The sequence below is a fragment of the Excalfactoria chinensis genome, chromosome 25 (genome assembly GCF_039878825.1).
Source record: "Excalfactoria chinensis isolate bCotChi1 chromosome 25, bCotChi1.hap2, whole genome shotgun sequence".
Taxonomy (NCBI): domain Eukaryota; kingdom Metazoa; phylum Chordata; class Aves; order Galliformes; family Phasianidae; genus Excalfactoria; species Excalfactoria chinensis.
The window spans coordinates 3,944,196-3,959,242 of NC_092849.1; the positions used below are offsets into that span (position 1 = coordinate 3,944,196).

At 67.4% G+C, this 15,047-nt stretch overlaps 2 protein-coding genes across 9 annotated transcripts; both read right to left on the reverse strand.

The window, feature by feature from the left end:
- Window positions 1-860: 860 nt before the first annotated feature.
- On the reverse strand, window positions 861-14,287 carry CAMK2B (calcium/calmodulin dependent protein kinase II beta). 8 transcript variants are annotated; one of them, XM_072357108.1, is made up of 20 exons: window positions 13,997-14,287; window positions 11,881-11,975; window positions 11,583-11,642; window positions 10,986-11,040; window positions 10,794-10,859; window positions 8,534-8,606; window positions 8,289-8,391; window positions 8,137-8,220; window positions 7,374-7,468; window positions 7,163-7,285; window positions 7,002-7,085; window positions 6,277-6,319; window positions 5,939-6,007; window positions 4,049-4,089; window positions 3,878-3,949; window positions 2,993-3,037; window positions 2,744-2,792; window positions 1,631-1,706; window positions 1,474-1,568; window positions 862-1,208 (listed from the first exon to the last, which is right to left on the reverse strand). In XM_072357108.1, exons 1-20 carry the CDS (start codon window positions 14,059-14,061, stop codon window positions 976-978), a joined length of 1,626 nt encoding a protein of 541 aa, XP_072213209.1. In that variant the 5' UTR covers window positions 14,062-14,287; the 3' UTR covers window positions 862-975. The 8 variants fall into 8 exon arrangements, with proteins under 8 accessions (XP_072213202.1, XP_072213209.1, XP_072213205.1 ...); XM_072357100.1 differs by having other exon boundaries at window positions 863-1,208; window positions 4,049-4,086; window positions 13,997-14,197; XM_072357101.1 differs by lacking the exon at window positions 2,993-3,037 and having other exon boundaries at window positions 861-1,208; window positions 13,997-14,198.
- LOC140262543 (uncharacterized) lies at window positions 4,405-5,934 on the reverse strand (the record flags this gene model as incomplete). Its single annotated transcript, XM_072356931.1, has 1 exon — window positions 4,405-5,934. A coding segment is annotated over one exon (1,401 nt), but the record flags the coding sequence as incomplete, so codon positions are not given.
- Window positions 14,288-15,047: the final 760 nt, after the last annotated feature.

The window sequence follows — 15,047 nt, forward strand, 5'->3', positions numbered from 1 at the left end:
GGGTGCTCCCGCGCAAAGGGCATGCAGAAAATAAACCCCCGACCCCCCCGAGCCCCCCCCAGCCCCACAGCCACAAACAGCCCCAGCGACAACGGGTGCGGGATGGGGACGGGGGAGGGGGGGGGGAGTGGGGCGATGTTCCCCCCCCCCCCCCCAGAGCGGTGACCCCTGGAGGCCGGGTCGGATGCGGGGTGGGGGGGGCAGCAGCCTGTGCCCCCTAAGAGACCCCTTCTCTTAGTCTAAAGTGCTTGCGCCGCTGCTTGGGTGCTGGGTCCGCCCCGAGCCCCCCGCCCGCTGCCCGCCCTCAGGGCCGGACCCCCCGCCCCCCCAAATGACTGAACTGCCGCCCCCCCCCCCCCACACTTGTGGGGCAGAGCGATGGGGAGCGTCGGGTGGGGGTCGGGGGGGGGGGGGGCACCGGCTGCTCCCGCGGGAATTCAAAAATAAAGAGCTCTCTCTATGTACACGGACCCGGGGAGGGAAGGAGCGAAGCAGAGTCCAAAGAACAACATCCACCACCAGCAACAGCGAAACTCCACAAGCGCGGCCGGGGGGGCTCCGGGCAGCCCCCAGCCCGGCACGGACGGAGGAGGAGGGGGGGGGGGCACCGCGGGCGTCCGCGAGCTCCAGCGGCCCCTCCGTGCCAACGGGAGCGTGGTCGGGGCAGGAAGAACCGAGGGGGGGGATCGGGGCTGTTGGGGTCCGGGGGGGGGGAGGCGATTTTTGAACGTTTTCCGTCGTTTTGGCTTTTTTTTTGTCTTTTTTTTTTCTGCAAACACAGGCACCGGGCGGAGGAGGGTCCGGGGGGGGGTGGGGGGGCACAAGGCATGCGGACGCGTGTTCCGGGACCGCGGCACCCGGCCGGCTCGGCCTCGGCGGGGGGGGGGGGGGGTCTCGGGGCGGGGCTGACGGGGCCGGGGGTCGCTCGGGGAGGGTCCGGAGGCGGCGGGACCCCCCCCCAGGCCGCCCTCACCTTCACTGGAGGGGGGCGACGGGCGCCCCCGAGCCGTGGAAGTGGACGTTCTGCCACTTGCCGTCGCGGCGGTGCCACACGCGCGTCTCCTCCGACTGGCTGGTGCGAGGGCGGCCCTGCGCGTCCAGGTACTGCGTGAGCCGGATGTAGGCGATGCACGCCGCGTCCTCCCCGATAACGTGAACGTGCGGGTTCAGGATGGTCGTGTGGATCGGCTTGTTGTTCTTGGACAGCACTGCGGGGATGGAGAGAAGGAAGGGATGGAGAGAAGGAAGGGATGGAGACAAGGATGGGATGGAGAGAAGGAAGGGATGGAGAGAAGGAAGGGATGGAGAGAAGGAAGGGATGGAGAGAAGGAAGGGATGGAGAGAAGGATGGGATGGAGAGAAGGAAGGGATGCAGGTGAGAACGCGGGCAGAGCCAGCCGAGGGACAGCCACGGGGATGGCAGGTGGGACAGGCCGGTGGGGCTGGCGCTGGGGCAGCGGCCGCATCACTCACGGTTCTCAAAGTAGAAGCGGTGGAAGTCCATCCCCTCCACCAGGTTCCCCAGCGCTTCGGGCTCGAAGGACGTGAGCCCCGGGTCGCAGATCTTCCTGCAAAGCACTTTGTCAGCCCCAGCCCCGCAGCACGAGCCCCCCCCCCCGACCCCACTCACGCGTAGGCCTCAAAGTCCCCGTTGTTGACGGCCTCAATGAGCTGCTCTGTGATCTTAATGATTTCCTGCTTGCGGGCTGCGAGGACAGCGGGGTCACGGCCACGGTCCCGGGGGGGAGAAGGGACAAAAGGGGCCGGGGACCGACGGACACAAAGAGCGCGGGGACACATGGACGGAGGGACGGACACCGACCGACCCCCGAGGCAGACGGTGCACGATGGGGACGGACACACAGACAGCGGGGACAGACGTGCAGACCTTGGGGACACAGAGGGGGCGCCGCACATCCTGCTCCCACCCCAGCGCACCCCAGTCCGACCCAGTGCATCTCCCCGACACCCCAGCGCCATCCAAAACCCATCCCAGTCACATTCCAGTACATCCCAGTATGACTCAGTGCCTCCCACACCACCCTTTGCACCCCGGTGACATTCCAACGCAGTGCTTCACCACCGACTGCTTCCCAGTGCTTCCCAGTGCCTCCCAAACCGGACATCCCAGTGCACACCCTGCTGTGTCCCAGTGCTATCCCAGTGCACCTCAATACATCCCAGTCCCATCCCAGTACCCTGCAGTACCATTCTATCACTTCCCAGCACTCCCCAGTTCCACCCAGTTCCACCCAGTGCTCTGAGGCTCCCAGTGCATTCCCATGCCATCTCACTGCAGCCAAAAGCATTCTGATGCCATCCCAGAGCAACCCAGTGCCATTCCATCCCAGTGCAATTCCAGTGCCATCCCAGTGCATGTTAGTGTCTCCCAGCTCCATTCCAGTGCATCCCAGCATCACTCCAGTATATCCCAGTGCCATTCCAATGCATCCCAGTGCAATTCCAGTGCCATTTCAATGCATCCTGGCTCCATCCCAGTACATCCCAGTGCCTCCTAGCTTTCTACCAGCATAACCCATGTCGTTCCAGTGCATCCCAGTGTCTCCTAGCTTCATCCCAGTGCTTCCCAGTGCCATTCCAGTGCATCCTAGTGCATCCTAGCTCCATTCTAGCACACCCCAGTGCTGTTCTAGAATACCCCAGTGCCATTCCAGTGCATCCCAGCTCCATTCTAATGCAACTCAGTGCCCCCAGTGCCCCCACCCTCCCCCGTCCCCATCACCTTTGGTGTCCTCGTCCTCGATGGTGGTGTTGGTGCTGTCAGACGACTCCTGCCGGCGAGGGGGGGCGGTGGTGCAGAGGGAGAGACAGAGGGGTGGGGGGGTCAGCGCCCATTTTGGGGGGATGGGGGAAACCACGAGCCCCGGCCGTGGGGGTGACGCCTCCCTGGGACCACCGGGAGGCCCCAGCCCTGAACAGATGGGAGATGGGGGGAGGATGGAGGCGGAAAGCGGAGGGAGGGCAGCAATACCTTAATGCCGTCCGCGGGGTTATGAATTACTGTAGTTTGAGGCTCCTACAGGAGAAGGAAGAGAGACAGAGGAGGAGGAGGAGAGAGAGGGAGGAAGGAGGCGAGGAGAGACCAGAGCACAGCGGCATGGGGGGGGGGGGGAAGAAGGGATGGGGGGCACGCGGACGGGGGCACAGACCCACAGCGGGTGGGGAGGGCGGGGGGGAGAGAAGCAGAGAGTCGTTAGTCCAGCAAAGCGACATGGTTAAATTGAGAGAGAGCGGGGAGAGGGGGGGAAAAGGGAGGGGGGGGGCCACGTCTTGCACCCACCGTGCAGGGGGCGCTGCGCCCACATCGCATCCTGAGCCCTCTGCTCTGACCCGGAGGTGGGGGGCTCTGACCCACTGCTCTGACCCACAGAGCCCCGTGCCCGCGCTCCATACCCACCTTGCCATCCGTGTGCTGGGGGGGCACCCCTCGTGTCTGCACCCTGAGGTCCCCGCACCCACCCGGCCCCCCACAGCCCCCCCCACGCTGACCGACCCCTCCGCTGCAGCACTGGGGTGGGGATGCATCCTGCACCCACCATCCGTGGGGTCCCGGTGCCGTCTCACGTCCTCCCCCTCCCACCCCCCCATCCTGTCCTTCACCAGCGGCTCCCGGTGCTGCCCCTGCATCGCTCCCGCACCCACCAGAGCTGCCTCCGTGCCCACATCCCGCACCCACCATGTCGGAGGGGGGGCTGTGAGCCCCGTGATGCTTTGGGGACTCTTACTTACTGCTGGGGGGGGTCCCTGCCCCCCACTTCCCCACTCCGTGACCGGCCGTGCCGCTGACGAGCATGGCAATGGATGCGATGGGATGGAGGGGGGTGTGGGGTGGGGAGGTGTGTGGGGGGGCACCTACCAGCGCTGCGGGCGGCAGGGTCCCCTTGGGGCTGGTGACGCCAGCGCTGCCTTTGGTGCTGTTGGTCTGGGGCTGTGGGGATGGACGTGGGGGGGGGGGGGGGGGGGTCAGCGACGGCAGCTTGAGGGGGGCCATCCCCCTTGTGACCCCCCCAACCCCACCTCCCCTCACCTTGACGCCGTCAGCCTTCTTGTTGAGCAGGCTCTTAGCTGCTGCGGGGGGGAAAGCAGAGGGTCAGCGCTGTGTGACCCCCCCCTGGGGACAGGGCCACCGTCCCCTCCCGCCCCGGGGGGACACCGGGGGGGCACAGCGGGGGCCGGGGGTTGGCTTACCTTGGAGAAATGCAGAGAGGAAAGCGAGAGAGAGAGAGGGGGGGAGAGACAGAGAGAGACAGAGACAGAGAGAAACAGAAAGAGACAGAAAGAGAAAGAGATGGGGGGGGGGGGGAACAAAACAGAAAAACACAAAAATAGTCTCTGAGCGCAGGCGGCAGCTCCGCACCCCGCAGACCGTGCAGGGGGGGCACCGGGACGGGGGGCGGCCGCCCCTCTTGGCCTGACCTATTTGGGGTGGGGGGTGCACGGCAAGGAGGGGTCGCGCCGCTGCGTCCCCCCCTCCAGCGCCGGTGTCACCTGTGGGCGTCCTCAGCTCCATCCTCACCGGGCGGGGTCGGGGATGGCAGCGCCGGGGGGGGGGAGGTGGTCGGTGTGGAACCCAATTCGGTGGGTGGGGGGGGGGACGGGGAAGGACGGGGGGGGGGGACGTGGGGACACTCCCGTGGCACAGCCGTGTCCCCGGGGTGCGGGCCCTCCTCGGGAAGCGGGCTGGGGGCTGCGGCGCTGGGGGTCGGGGTCTAAACCAGAGCCATCGGGGGGGTCCCCGGGGGGGGCTCGTTGGCTGTGGGAGGGTTTAAGACCCGCCGAGTGTTTCGCGGCACCACAAACACCGGCTGCAGTGCAAGGGGCCGTGCAGGCATGCTGCGGCGCAGCCCCCACAGGGGAATGCAGCCCCCCATGCGGCAGCGCAGCCCCCACCCATGTGCTTGCACGAAGCCCCTCCCCGCCACTTCCCCCATGCAAGGGTGCAGCCCCCATGCAGCGATGCAGCCCCCCCTGCAGCAGAGCAATGCTGTGGGATGGAGCAGCAGCCATGGGGTGGGCAAACCTCAAATGTGGGGGGGGGGAGGCTGGCTCTGAAATTCTCTCTGACCCCCCCCCCCCCATCCCACCGTGCGCCATTGGGGCTCTGGGTGCTGCAATGGGTGCTGGGGGCCATGGGGTGCCACAGTGGGTCCCGGTGGGGGGGCTGGGGGGCCACTGGGGCTCCCAGGTGTCACCATGGTGCCGAGTGCCGCAGGGCTTCCAGCTACCGCAGGGGAACCAGTTGACATGGGGACCGTGGGTGCCATCAAGGAGCCCAGGTGCCAGGAAGGTCCCGGGTGACACAGGGGGATCCTGGGTACTAAAGGGGTCCCGGGTGACACAGGAGTGCTGCATACCATGGGGGTCCTGGGTACCACGGGGTCCCAGGTGCCATGGGGATGCCACGTACCACGGGGATCCCAGGTGACACAGTGGTCCTGGGTGACGTGGGGGTCCCGTGTGCCATGAGGATGCCATGAACCATGAGGGTCCAGGTGACATGGGGGTCCCCAGTACCATGAGCATCCTGGGTACCATGGGGGTCCTGGGTGGCGTGGGGGGTTCTGGGTCCCACAGGGATCCCACAGCACTGTGGCACAGGATGCACCCCCAGCCCATGGCCCCGCGCACCCCACTCAGCCCTGGTGTGGGGACACAAGCGGTGACGGGGACACCGTGTGCCAGCGGGGGGGGGGGGGACACCTCCCTCCCCACGAGCAGCCGGGGGGTGGAACAGGCAGACAGGCAGGGGGGTCCCATGCGTGCGGTGCCATTCCCGAGGAGGGACCTCGAGCCTGGAGGGGGAGGAAGAGGAGGAGGAGGAGGAGGAGGAGGAGGAGAAGGAGGGGGAGGAGGAGGGGGACTGGGGTGGGGGACCAGAGGCAAGCAGGCGGCACGGGGGGGTCCGTGCGGCGTCTACCTTGTTCCACCAGCCCCAGGGGGGCCGCGGCAGCCGACATGGAGGGAGGCGCGGTGGTCTGTCTGCCCACTGCGGGGCGGGCAGCGAGAGGAGAGAAAGGAAGCGACCCCGTTAGGTGGGCACGGGGCGGGAGCCCCTGCTGGGGGTGACCCCCACGTCGCATCCTGCGTTCCCCCCCCAGCCCCGTTACCGCACGGCACGGCCGTCCTTGTGTCAAAATGGGGTTGGGGGAGTTCGGAGGGGGGGGGAAAGAGAGAAAGAGAGCGGCAGAGCGGGACCAGGCCCGGGGACACGGGGGGCACTGAGGCGTCCCGGGGCCGGGAGGGGGGGGGGCTCACCTGAGAAGTTCCGGGTGGCCAACATGGTGGTCAGGATCGCACCCTGCAACGGCAACAGGTCAGCGCGGCACCGTGTGGCACTGAGACATGGGGGGGCAATGGGACAGGAGGGCGGCAATGGGATACGGGGGGACAATGGGATATGGAGGACAATGGGACACAGGGGGACAATGGGATACGGGGGACAATGGGATATGGGGGACAATGGGATATGGGGGACAATGGGATATGGGGGGACAATGGGATATGGGGGACAATGGGATACAGGGGGACAATGGGATACGGGGGGACAATGGAATACGGGGGACAATGGGATACAGGGGGACAATGGGATATGGGGGACAATGGGATATGGGGGACAATGGGATACGGGGGGACAATGGGATACAGGAGGACTGTGACAGAGCCAGGTGACACTGTGACATGACCAGGGTGACACCGTGGTGCAGACAGGTGGCAGCAGGACGTGGCTGTGGTGGCAGTGCAGGACATGGGACAGCACCAGCACATGGTGGGATGGGGCCGGGGACATGGCTGGGCACTGGGACAGCCCAGAGCGGCCGGTGGGACACAGTGAAGAGATCGGACGTGGCCAGGGAGGGAGGGAAGATGTGGGACACGAGAAGCCTGGGATGTGGCTGCGGTGGGGCTGGGATGAACTGGGGTGGGACGGGGGGGCACAGCGGGGTGGGAACGGGACGTGCTGGGATGGGACCCCAACCCACCTTCAGCTTCCTGCGGGCGTTGAACTTCTTCAGGCACTCCACCGTCTCCTGTCTGTGCATCATGGAGGCCACGGTGGAGCGTTGCTGCAGGGACAGCGGGGTCAGATGGGAGCAGATCCCAGCGGGACGGGCTGCGGTGGGGGCCGGGGGGGGGCACTTACGCAGACCCACGGGTGCTTGAGGGCCTCGTGGGCAGTGATGCGCTTGGCGGGGTTGATGGTCAGCATCTGGTTGATGAGGTTCTTGGCTTCGGGGGTGACCGTGTCCCACTCCGGGGAAGGGAACTGCGGGGACACGGCGGGACGGGGTGGGGAGGGGGCGGCTGCGGCCCTCTGTCCCCAGGGGGGGGTCCGGGGGTAACGGTGCACTCACGTCGTAGGCGCCCGCCTTGATCTGCTGGTACAGCTTGTGCTGGTCCTCGTCCCAGAAGGGCGGGTATCCCACCAGCAGGATGTACAGGATCACCCCTAAGCCGCGCACACGTCAGCCGGACCAGCAGCGGGATCAGGGATGGGGGACGGGATGGGAGCAGCGGGGACTGGGATGGGGACTGGGGGGGGGGGCGGAAATGACTGCGGTGGGATCAGAGTGGGGACGGGGATGTGGCTAAGTATGAAATGGAATGAGACCAGCAGGGGGCACTCGGATGGAACCAGTATGGGGACTGGGATGGGGGTCAATAGGGGACTGGGGTGGGCATCAGTATAAACTGGAATGGGATCAGTATAGGGACTGGGATGGGAACCAGTATAAACTGCAGTGGGACCAGTATAAACTGTAATGGGAGCGGTGTGGGGACTGGCAAGGGGACCACAATGGGATCAGGGTGGGAATCCCTTTGAGGACATGGATGGGGACCAGGACAAAGACTGTGACGGAGACCAGTATAGACCGGAATGGGTCCAGTATGGGGACTGGGATGGAACCAGCGTGGGACCAGGATGGGGATGGAGATGGGCAGAGGACCGGGATGGATGTGAACGGGGACAGGACGGAGGGGAACAGGGTGGGGACAGAAGGGATGGGGACAGCGGGCGGGTGTGGGGAGGGGATCCGGGGGCTGGGGATGGGATGGAGGCGACGGGAACGGGGTGGGGGTCCCGGGGTCGGGCCGGGGGTCTCGCGGCGCCCTTACCGCAGGCCCAGATGTCCACGGGTTTGCCGTAGGCCTCCTTGCGCAGCACCTCGGGGGACAGGTAGCCGGGCGTGCCGGCGAAGCCTGGCACGGGGCAGGGGCTGAGTGGGGGGCTGGTGCCGCAGGGGGGGGCCGCGGGGGGGGTCACTCACCGAACCAGGCCTGCTGATCGCCCTGCACCTCGATGGCCAGCCCAAAGTCAGCCAGCTTCACCGCCGCGCCCTTACACTTGCTGGCCAGGAGGAGGTTCTCTGGCTGCGGGGAAGGATGGGGGGCGGCCCCACGTCATCACCCCACGTCATCACCCCACGGCCAGCGCGTGGGGCAGGGTGCCCCCCCACACCCCCCAGGGACACAGACCCAAAGGGTGCGGAGGGGCGGGGGGGGACGCGCTCACCTTGAGGTCTCTGTGCACAACCCCCATTTGGTGACAGTGCAGGACGGCCTCCAGGATCTGCTGGATGCAGTGGCTGCGGGCAAACAGCCCAGGGTCAGCGGGCACCGCCACCCCCGGACCCACCCCACTATGGGGACACAGCAACCCTGAACCCTGACCCCAACCCTGACCCCAAACCATAGCCCTAATCCTGAGCCTAACCCCAAACTCTGACACTTTTACGCTAACCCTGACCCCTAACCCTAAACCCTGAATGCAAATCACGGCCCTAACCCCAAACCCCAACTCAAACCTTGACCCCTTTATCCTGACCCTAACTCTAAACCATTACCTTAACGCTGGTCCCGCATTCTGACCCCAAATCATAATCCTAACCCTGATCCCAAACTATAAACCCAGCCCTGACCCTAACCTTAAACCCCAACCCCAAACCATAACCTTAATCTTCATGCTAGCCCCTTATCATGGCCCTCCCCCAAATCCTGACCCAAACCAACCCTAACCTTTACCCTAACCCTGACCTTAACCCTAACCCATGATCCGTAGCACTGACCCCACACATCTCAAGCCATAACCCTAATCCCAAGCCCTGACCCTTCTACCCCAACCCTGACTCCAAACCATAACCCTGACCTTAACCCCAAACCCTGACCCGAGCCCACCCAGCCCCACTGTGCTGCACACATGGGCGCTCCCCACCAGGTCCAAGGAGAGCTGGGGATGGGGAAGTTGTTGAGGGGGGGGACGGGACACCGGGTGCCGCTGTGCCCCCCCCCCCCATTGCTGGGGACCCCCAGACAGGACAGACAGGGAGCGGGAGGGCGATGAGACGAGACAAGAGAGGGAGGAGCAGGAGATGAGAGCTGAAATGGGGGTGAATGGGGCACCGGGGTATGGGGGGGGGGGGGGGGGGGGGCGACCTCCCCACCATTTATAATTGCTGTGGATTTTTAATTCTTACTTTTTTTTGGGGGGGAGGGGCAAAAAAAAGCCATTTTTAATGTATATAAATATATATTTTAAGGAGGAAACTGGAAAAAGGAGAAGGAAGCCCCAAAGCGGGGGGTGCGGCGACGGGAGCGCCAGGCTCCAGCTGGGTGGGGGGCACAGCCCCCCCCGGACCCCCTCCCTGTTTATACTGACCTGCAGCTGCCTGTGCGCAAAGGCAAAGTGATGGGTGTGAGAAACGCGTGCTAATAGCTCATGGACACAGTGACTGCAAAACAAAACGGGGGGCGGGGGGCGGCGGGATGGGGCGAGATGGGGGGCACGGGGTGGGGGGGTGGGGGGCAGGTTTGGGGTTATAGAAAAGGCACGGGGGGGGGTCAGGGCGTGTGGGGCAGGTAGGGGGAGATGGGACAGGTGGGGGGAGGGGGCAGGTGTGGGATCGGGGGGTCGGGGAGCGGGTTAGGGGTTATAAAGTCGGTATGGGGAAGATTTAGGGGCAATAGGGCAGGTCGGGAGGGCAGGGATGGGGTCGAGGGGAGTCAGGGGGCGGGGATGGGGGGTGGGTTGGGTTTAAAGGGAGGGGGCAGGTTAAGGGGCGGGGGGGGTAGATATGGGGTTGAGAAGGTCGGGGGGCAGATGAGGGTGTGAGGCAGGGCCGGGATACGGAGAAGTTATGGGAATGGGGCAGGGGGCCGCAGGGCAGGTGGGGGGTTATGGGGCGGGTGGGGGGAGAGGAGCGGGGATGGGGTTGTGGGGCAGTGAGGGGTGTGGGGGGAGATGAGGATTGAAGGAGGCAAAACACAGGGAGGGGGGAGCCGGGGTGGGGGGTGCGGGGGGCAGCGAGCGGGGGGCAGCAGTGGGACAGACAGAGACAGATGGACGGACACACGGACACGCACAGAGCGACGCGTGATGGGAGACGGGGGGGGGAGGGGGCAAAGGGGGGGGGAGACAAAGGAGAGGGGATGGGGGCGGGGAGTGGGGGGGGGATGGGGACGGGGGGGGGGAGATGGGGGGGAACGAGAGAGGGAGAGAAACAATGTTGTGACAGCCCAGAGACCACGGGGACGGGCACACGGCGGCACACAGGGCGGCACCGGCTGGGGGGGGGGGGGGCGAAAAAGGGGGGGGTTGGGGTGGGTACGGACACGGAGGGGCCCCGAAGCAGGATGGAGCCGGGGGGGGGAGGGGAGGGATGGGAAAAGGGGGCTGCCCCCACCCCGCAGCGGGGCGTCCCGGCTCCTCCCCCACCCCCACCCCGGGCCGGCCCCGCTGCTGCCCCCCCCGCAGCGCCCGGGGCCGGGGGGCTCACCTGGCGTCCGCCTCGCTGTAGTACTCCCGGGCCACGATGTCCTCGAACAGCTCGCCGCCCGTCACCCTGGGGACACACAGACCGACATCACCCCCCTGAGCCCTGCAGACCCCACCGGGGGACATCGCTCCTCAGGGACGGCCCCCTCCCCCCGCCCTCCCCCAGGGACCCCCGCGTCCAGCCGGCACTCACAGGTCGAACACGAGGTAGTGGAATCCCTCCTCCGAGATGCTGTCGTGGAGCCGCACTGCGGGGACAGCGACGGGCTGAGGGACAGCGGGTGGCGCCCAGCAGCCCCTGAACGCCCCCAGCAGCGCCCGGCGTCCCCTCAATGTCCCCAGTGTCCCCCGTGTCACCGGCAGCACTCGGGAGCCCTTTGGTGTCGCCCAGCACCTCCCCAAGTGGCACCCAGTGTGTCACCAAACGCCACCAGGTGTCACGTTCCCAGCTGTCCCCAGCTGCCCCCCTGGTGTCCATAAGCGCCCCCCCGGCACCAACCAGGTGCCCCCTATTGACCCCAAGTGCCATCTGGTGTCCCCAGGCGCCCCCTGGTGTCCATCCGTGCCACCCAGCTGCACCCGGGCGTCACTCGGCCCGTCCTCGAGTGTCACCCGGGCGCCCCCTGGTGTCCACAGAAGCCCCCCAGCAGCACCCGGCTGCCACCCGGCCGCCCCCAGCTGCCACCCTATTGCCCCAAGTGCCACCCTATTGCCCCGGGTGCCACCCTATTGCCCCGGGTGCCACCAAACCCGTCCCCAAACGCCATCCAGGTGTCCCCGCTGCGCTCACCGATGTTGGAGTGCTTCAGCAGCCGGCAGATCCGCGCCTCCCGCTCCAGCTTCTGGTGGTCTGGGCACAACCGGAGCCGTCACCGTCCAGCAGCCCCCCCACGGCCCCCCCAGCCCCGGCTCACACACACACGGTGCTCACACACACACACACACACACACACACCAGGGGCACAGTGGGGCAGCAGGATGCACTGGGACAGCACAGCCCCGTGGGGCGGCACCGAGCACGGGGGCTGTGGGGGGATGTGGGGGGCTGTGGGGGAGCTGGGGGGGCTGGGGGGGCCGAGGGGCCGTACCTCTGGCTGAGAGCTTCTTGGTGTTGATGATCTTGGCCGCGTACTCATGGCCGGTGCACAGCTTGACGCAGCGCCGGACCACCGAGAAAGCCCCCCTGGGGACAGCGGGGACGCGCTCAGTGTCACCACCACCACCCCCCCCTCCAGCACTGCCCCCCCCCAACCCCCCGACCCCCTCCCCATGACTCAGCACCTGTGGCCGTGACTCAGCACCAGGTGAACCCCAGCATCTGGATGGGGGGGGGGGGGGACACCTCAAACGCCCCCAACCTATGGGGACTCGGGGGGGGGGGACGGCACAGTGCGGTGACGGCGTGGGGGAGCGGGTGGCACGGGGGGGGGGTCGCAGCGGCGTGGGCAGCAGCCGGTACCCGCAGCACGTTGCCATGGGGACGCGGTGGCCCGGATGGCAGCGGGGGTGGGCGCAGGGACAGCGGCCCCCCCCAGCACTGGGGACAGCGATGTGGCCACCAGCAGCAGAGCCTGCGCTCCCCCCACAGCGCAGCTCAAGCTCCGTGTGCTCCCCCCCCCCCCCCCAAGACAAACGTCCCCACCCGGCAGCTCCGCACTCTGGATGGGGGTCGCAGCCCCCGGGGGTAGGGGGGCACCCAGAGGAGTCACAGTCCCCACTGCTGGGTCCTCACTGTGCCCCCCCCCACACACACAGGGGGGTCCCCAAGGCCCTGCCACCACTGGGAGCCATCCAGGGCCTGAACTGCCCCCCCCAGCACACACACACCTGAGGGACACAGGAGGGGACAAGGACAGCTGTACAGCCCCCCCCCCCACCCAAGAGTGCCTCAGTTTCCCCACGAGGGGGCTGCAGGGCTGGGGGGGGACGCATGGCGCTGGCAGTGACACTGAGATGGGGAGGCAGCCCCGTTGCCATGGCAACCGGGGATGGCTGAGGGTTGGGGATGGAGATACGGCACAGCCCCCCCCCACGGCCCCCCCAGCACCTCAAAGGGACCCCCCGAAATGAACCACCTGTACTGAGGGTCCAAAAGGCCTGGGGGGGAACAAGGGATGAGGGGGGGGTTAAGAATTGGGGTCTCTAAGGATTTGGGGGAGGGCTCCAAAGGTCTTTGGGGGGGGGGTCTCAGAGGTCTCAGGGGGTCTTTAAGGACCGGGGGGGTCTCAAAGGGTTGTCCCTGTATGGAGTGGAGGGGCTGTAGGGAGTTATATAAGGCCCAGGAGAGGACTGGGGGGGGCTAAAACAGAGATGAGGTTGGGAGGGGGGGATCTATAGAGATCTGGGGGGGTCTGTAGGGATGACAGCTGCAGAATGGGGGGGGGGGGCAAGGGGAGCAGGGCCGGGATGGGAAGGGGGCTGTAGGATCCAGGGGCTGTAGGGAAAGGGGGGGCAGCAGGGAATGGGGGGAGCGCGGGATCTGGGGTGTTACAGGGAATTGAGGGCGTACAGGGAACACAACCCTGGGCTATAGGGACGGGGGGGCTATGAGCATTAGGGGGGAGCTGGAAGGAGCGAGGGAACTTGAAGGGGGGGCCCTAAGGGAGCCTGGGGGCCAGAAGGACCGGGGGGTCTCTGTAGGAACTGAAGGGACTGGGAGGAGTGGGGGGCTATAAGGGGGGGAATTTATGGGCCGGAGGGGTCTGCGGGAACCTGAAGGCTGTAGGGGGGGGGGGGGGGGCAAGGGGGGCTGCAGGGAGCTAGGAGGAATGGGGGGTGGTTAAGGGGGGGGTATTGGGGGAGGGTAAGGACTGGGGGGCTCCACAGGATGAGGGGGGTTATGGGGGGGCTAAGGGGGGGCTGCAGGGAGCGGGGGTCTGTGGGGGGGCCATGGGGACGGGGGGCTCTGCGGGCTGCGGTGGGGTCCGCGGTACATGGAGGTGTGGGACAGATGGGCCCGGCGCAGCGGGGCGGCCGCGGGGGTCCCTGCGGGGGGGGGCCCCATGGGGGTGGGGGGAAGCCGGAGGGGGGACCGGGCCCGTCCCGATGCAGGCGGGGCCGGGGGGGGGCAGTACCACATTGGGGTCCCCATGGGGGGATGGGGAGGGGGGGGGCGGGTGTTGGGCTCCGAAATGCGTCACTGCTGCGGGGGGCCCCAACCCAGCCCCCCCAGCGGACCCCGCTCCGCGCCGCGCCGGCCCTTACTTGCCGATCTCCTCGTAGAGCTGGTACTCGTCGGTGAAGCGGGTGCACGGCACCGTGGTGGCCATCCTGCTGCTGCCGCCCCGCGCCGCGCCGAGCGCTCTGAGCGCCCGCTCCGCTCCGTCCGCTCCTCTTCGGCTCCGCTCGGCTCCGCTCGGCTCCGCTCGGCCCCGCCCGGCGCGGGGGGTGCGGGACGCGGAGAGGAGGAGGAGGAGGAGGAGGAGGGGGAGGAAGGAGGGGGAGGCGCTGCCGCCCGGGGGAGGCTCCAGCCCGGGGCTGCCCCCCCCCGCCCACAGGGATCCCCCACCCCCCACCCCGCCCCAATCCCCGCCCCTCCGAAGCCCCCCCGGAAAGGCGGCGCGGGGCGCGCAGCCGGACCGAGCCCGACCCCTCCCCAGGCGGCCCCGTACCCAGACCCCCACCCGTCCCAAACCCCCTCACATCCAGACGACCCCCATCCCTAAATACCCCCATCACCAACCGACCCCTCCCCCATATGTAACCCCTCCACACGAACCCCCAGGTCCTCCCCCCACACACCCCGTACCAGCCCCCCCACCCCGACCCCACTGTCCCCCCCAGGTCCCCAAACGTTGTGCAACCCCCCCCCCCCCCAACGACTCCCCCAAAACGTGGGTGGGTGGGGGGGGGGAAAACTCCCCAAATCCCCCCCATCCACGGGGGGACCCCCCCGAGCCCACCCAAGGCTACATGGGGGGGGGGGGGGGACACGGTGACATTAAACCCCACCCCCGTGGGCGGGGCCGTGGGAACGAGGCCCACGCTGGAGTGGGGGGGGGAGTGCGATGGCAGGCGGCGTTGCCATGGCGACCGTGGGCGGCCGTGGGGCTGCGGCTGAGCGCTGTCACCGGGGGACGGGGAAGGGACGGGGAGGGTCCGCCGGACCCCACGGGACACCGATGGACACAGCGGGCAACGTGGGACGCTGCTGCCACACGGGGCTGAAGGGGCGGCGGCCTTCGAGTGGGGCTGGGGACACCGCGAGAGTCCCCACGGGTGGCTGTGCGCCCATGGGCGGTGCTGTCCCTATAGT

Excerpts from the sequence above, each read along its gene's own strand:
- CAMK2B (XM_072357108.1), bottom strand. The coding sequence starts at position 14,061 with ATGGCCACCACGGTGCCGTGCACCCGCTTCACCGACGAGTACCAGCTC. Across the intron at positions 6,008-6,276 it reads GGCCACCCGGAACTTCTCAG|TGGGCAGACAGACCACCGCG; the intron begins GTGAGCCCCCCC and ends CCCGCCCCGCAG. Across the intron at positions 3,038-3,877 it reads CCCTGCCGCCCGCAGCGCTG|GAGCCTCAAACTACAGTAAT; the intron begins GTAGGTGCCCCC and ends CTTCTCCTGTAG.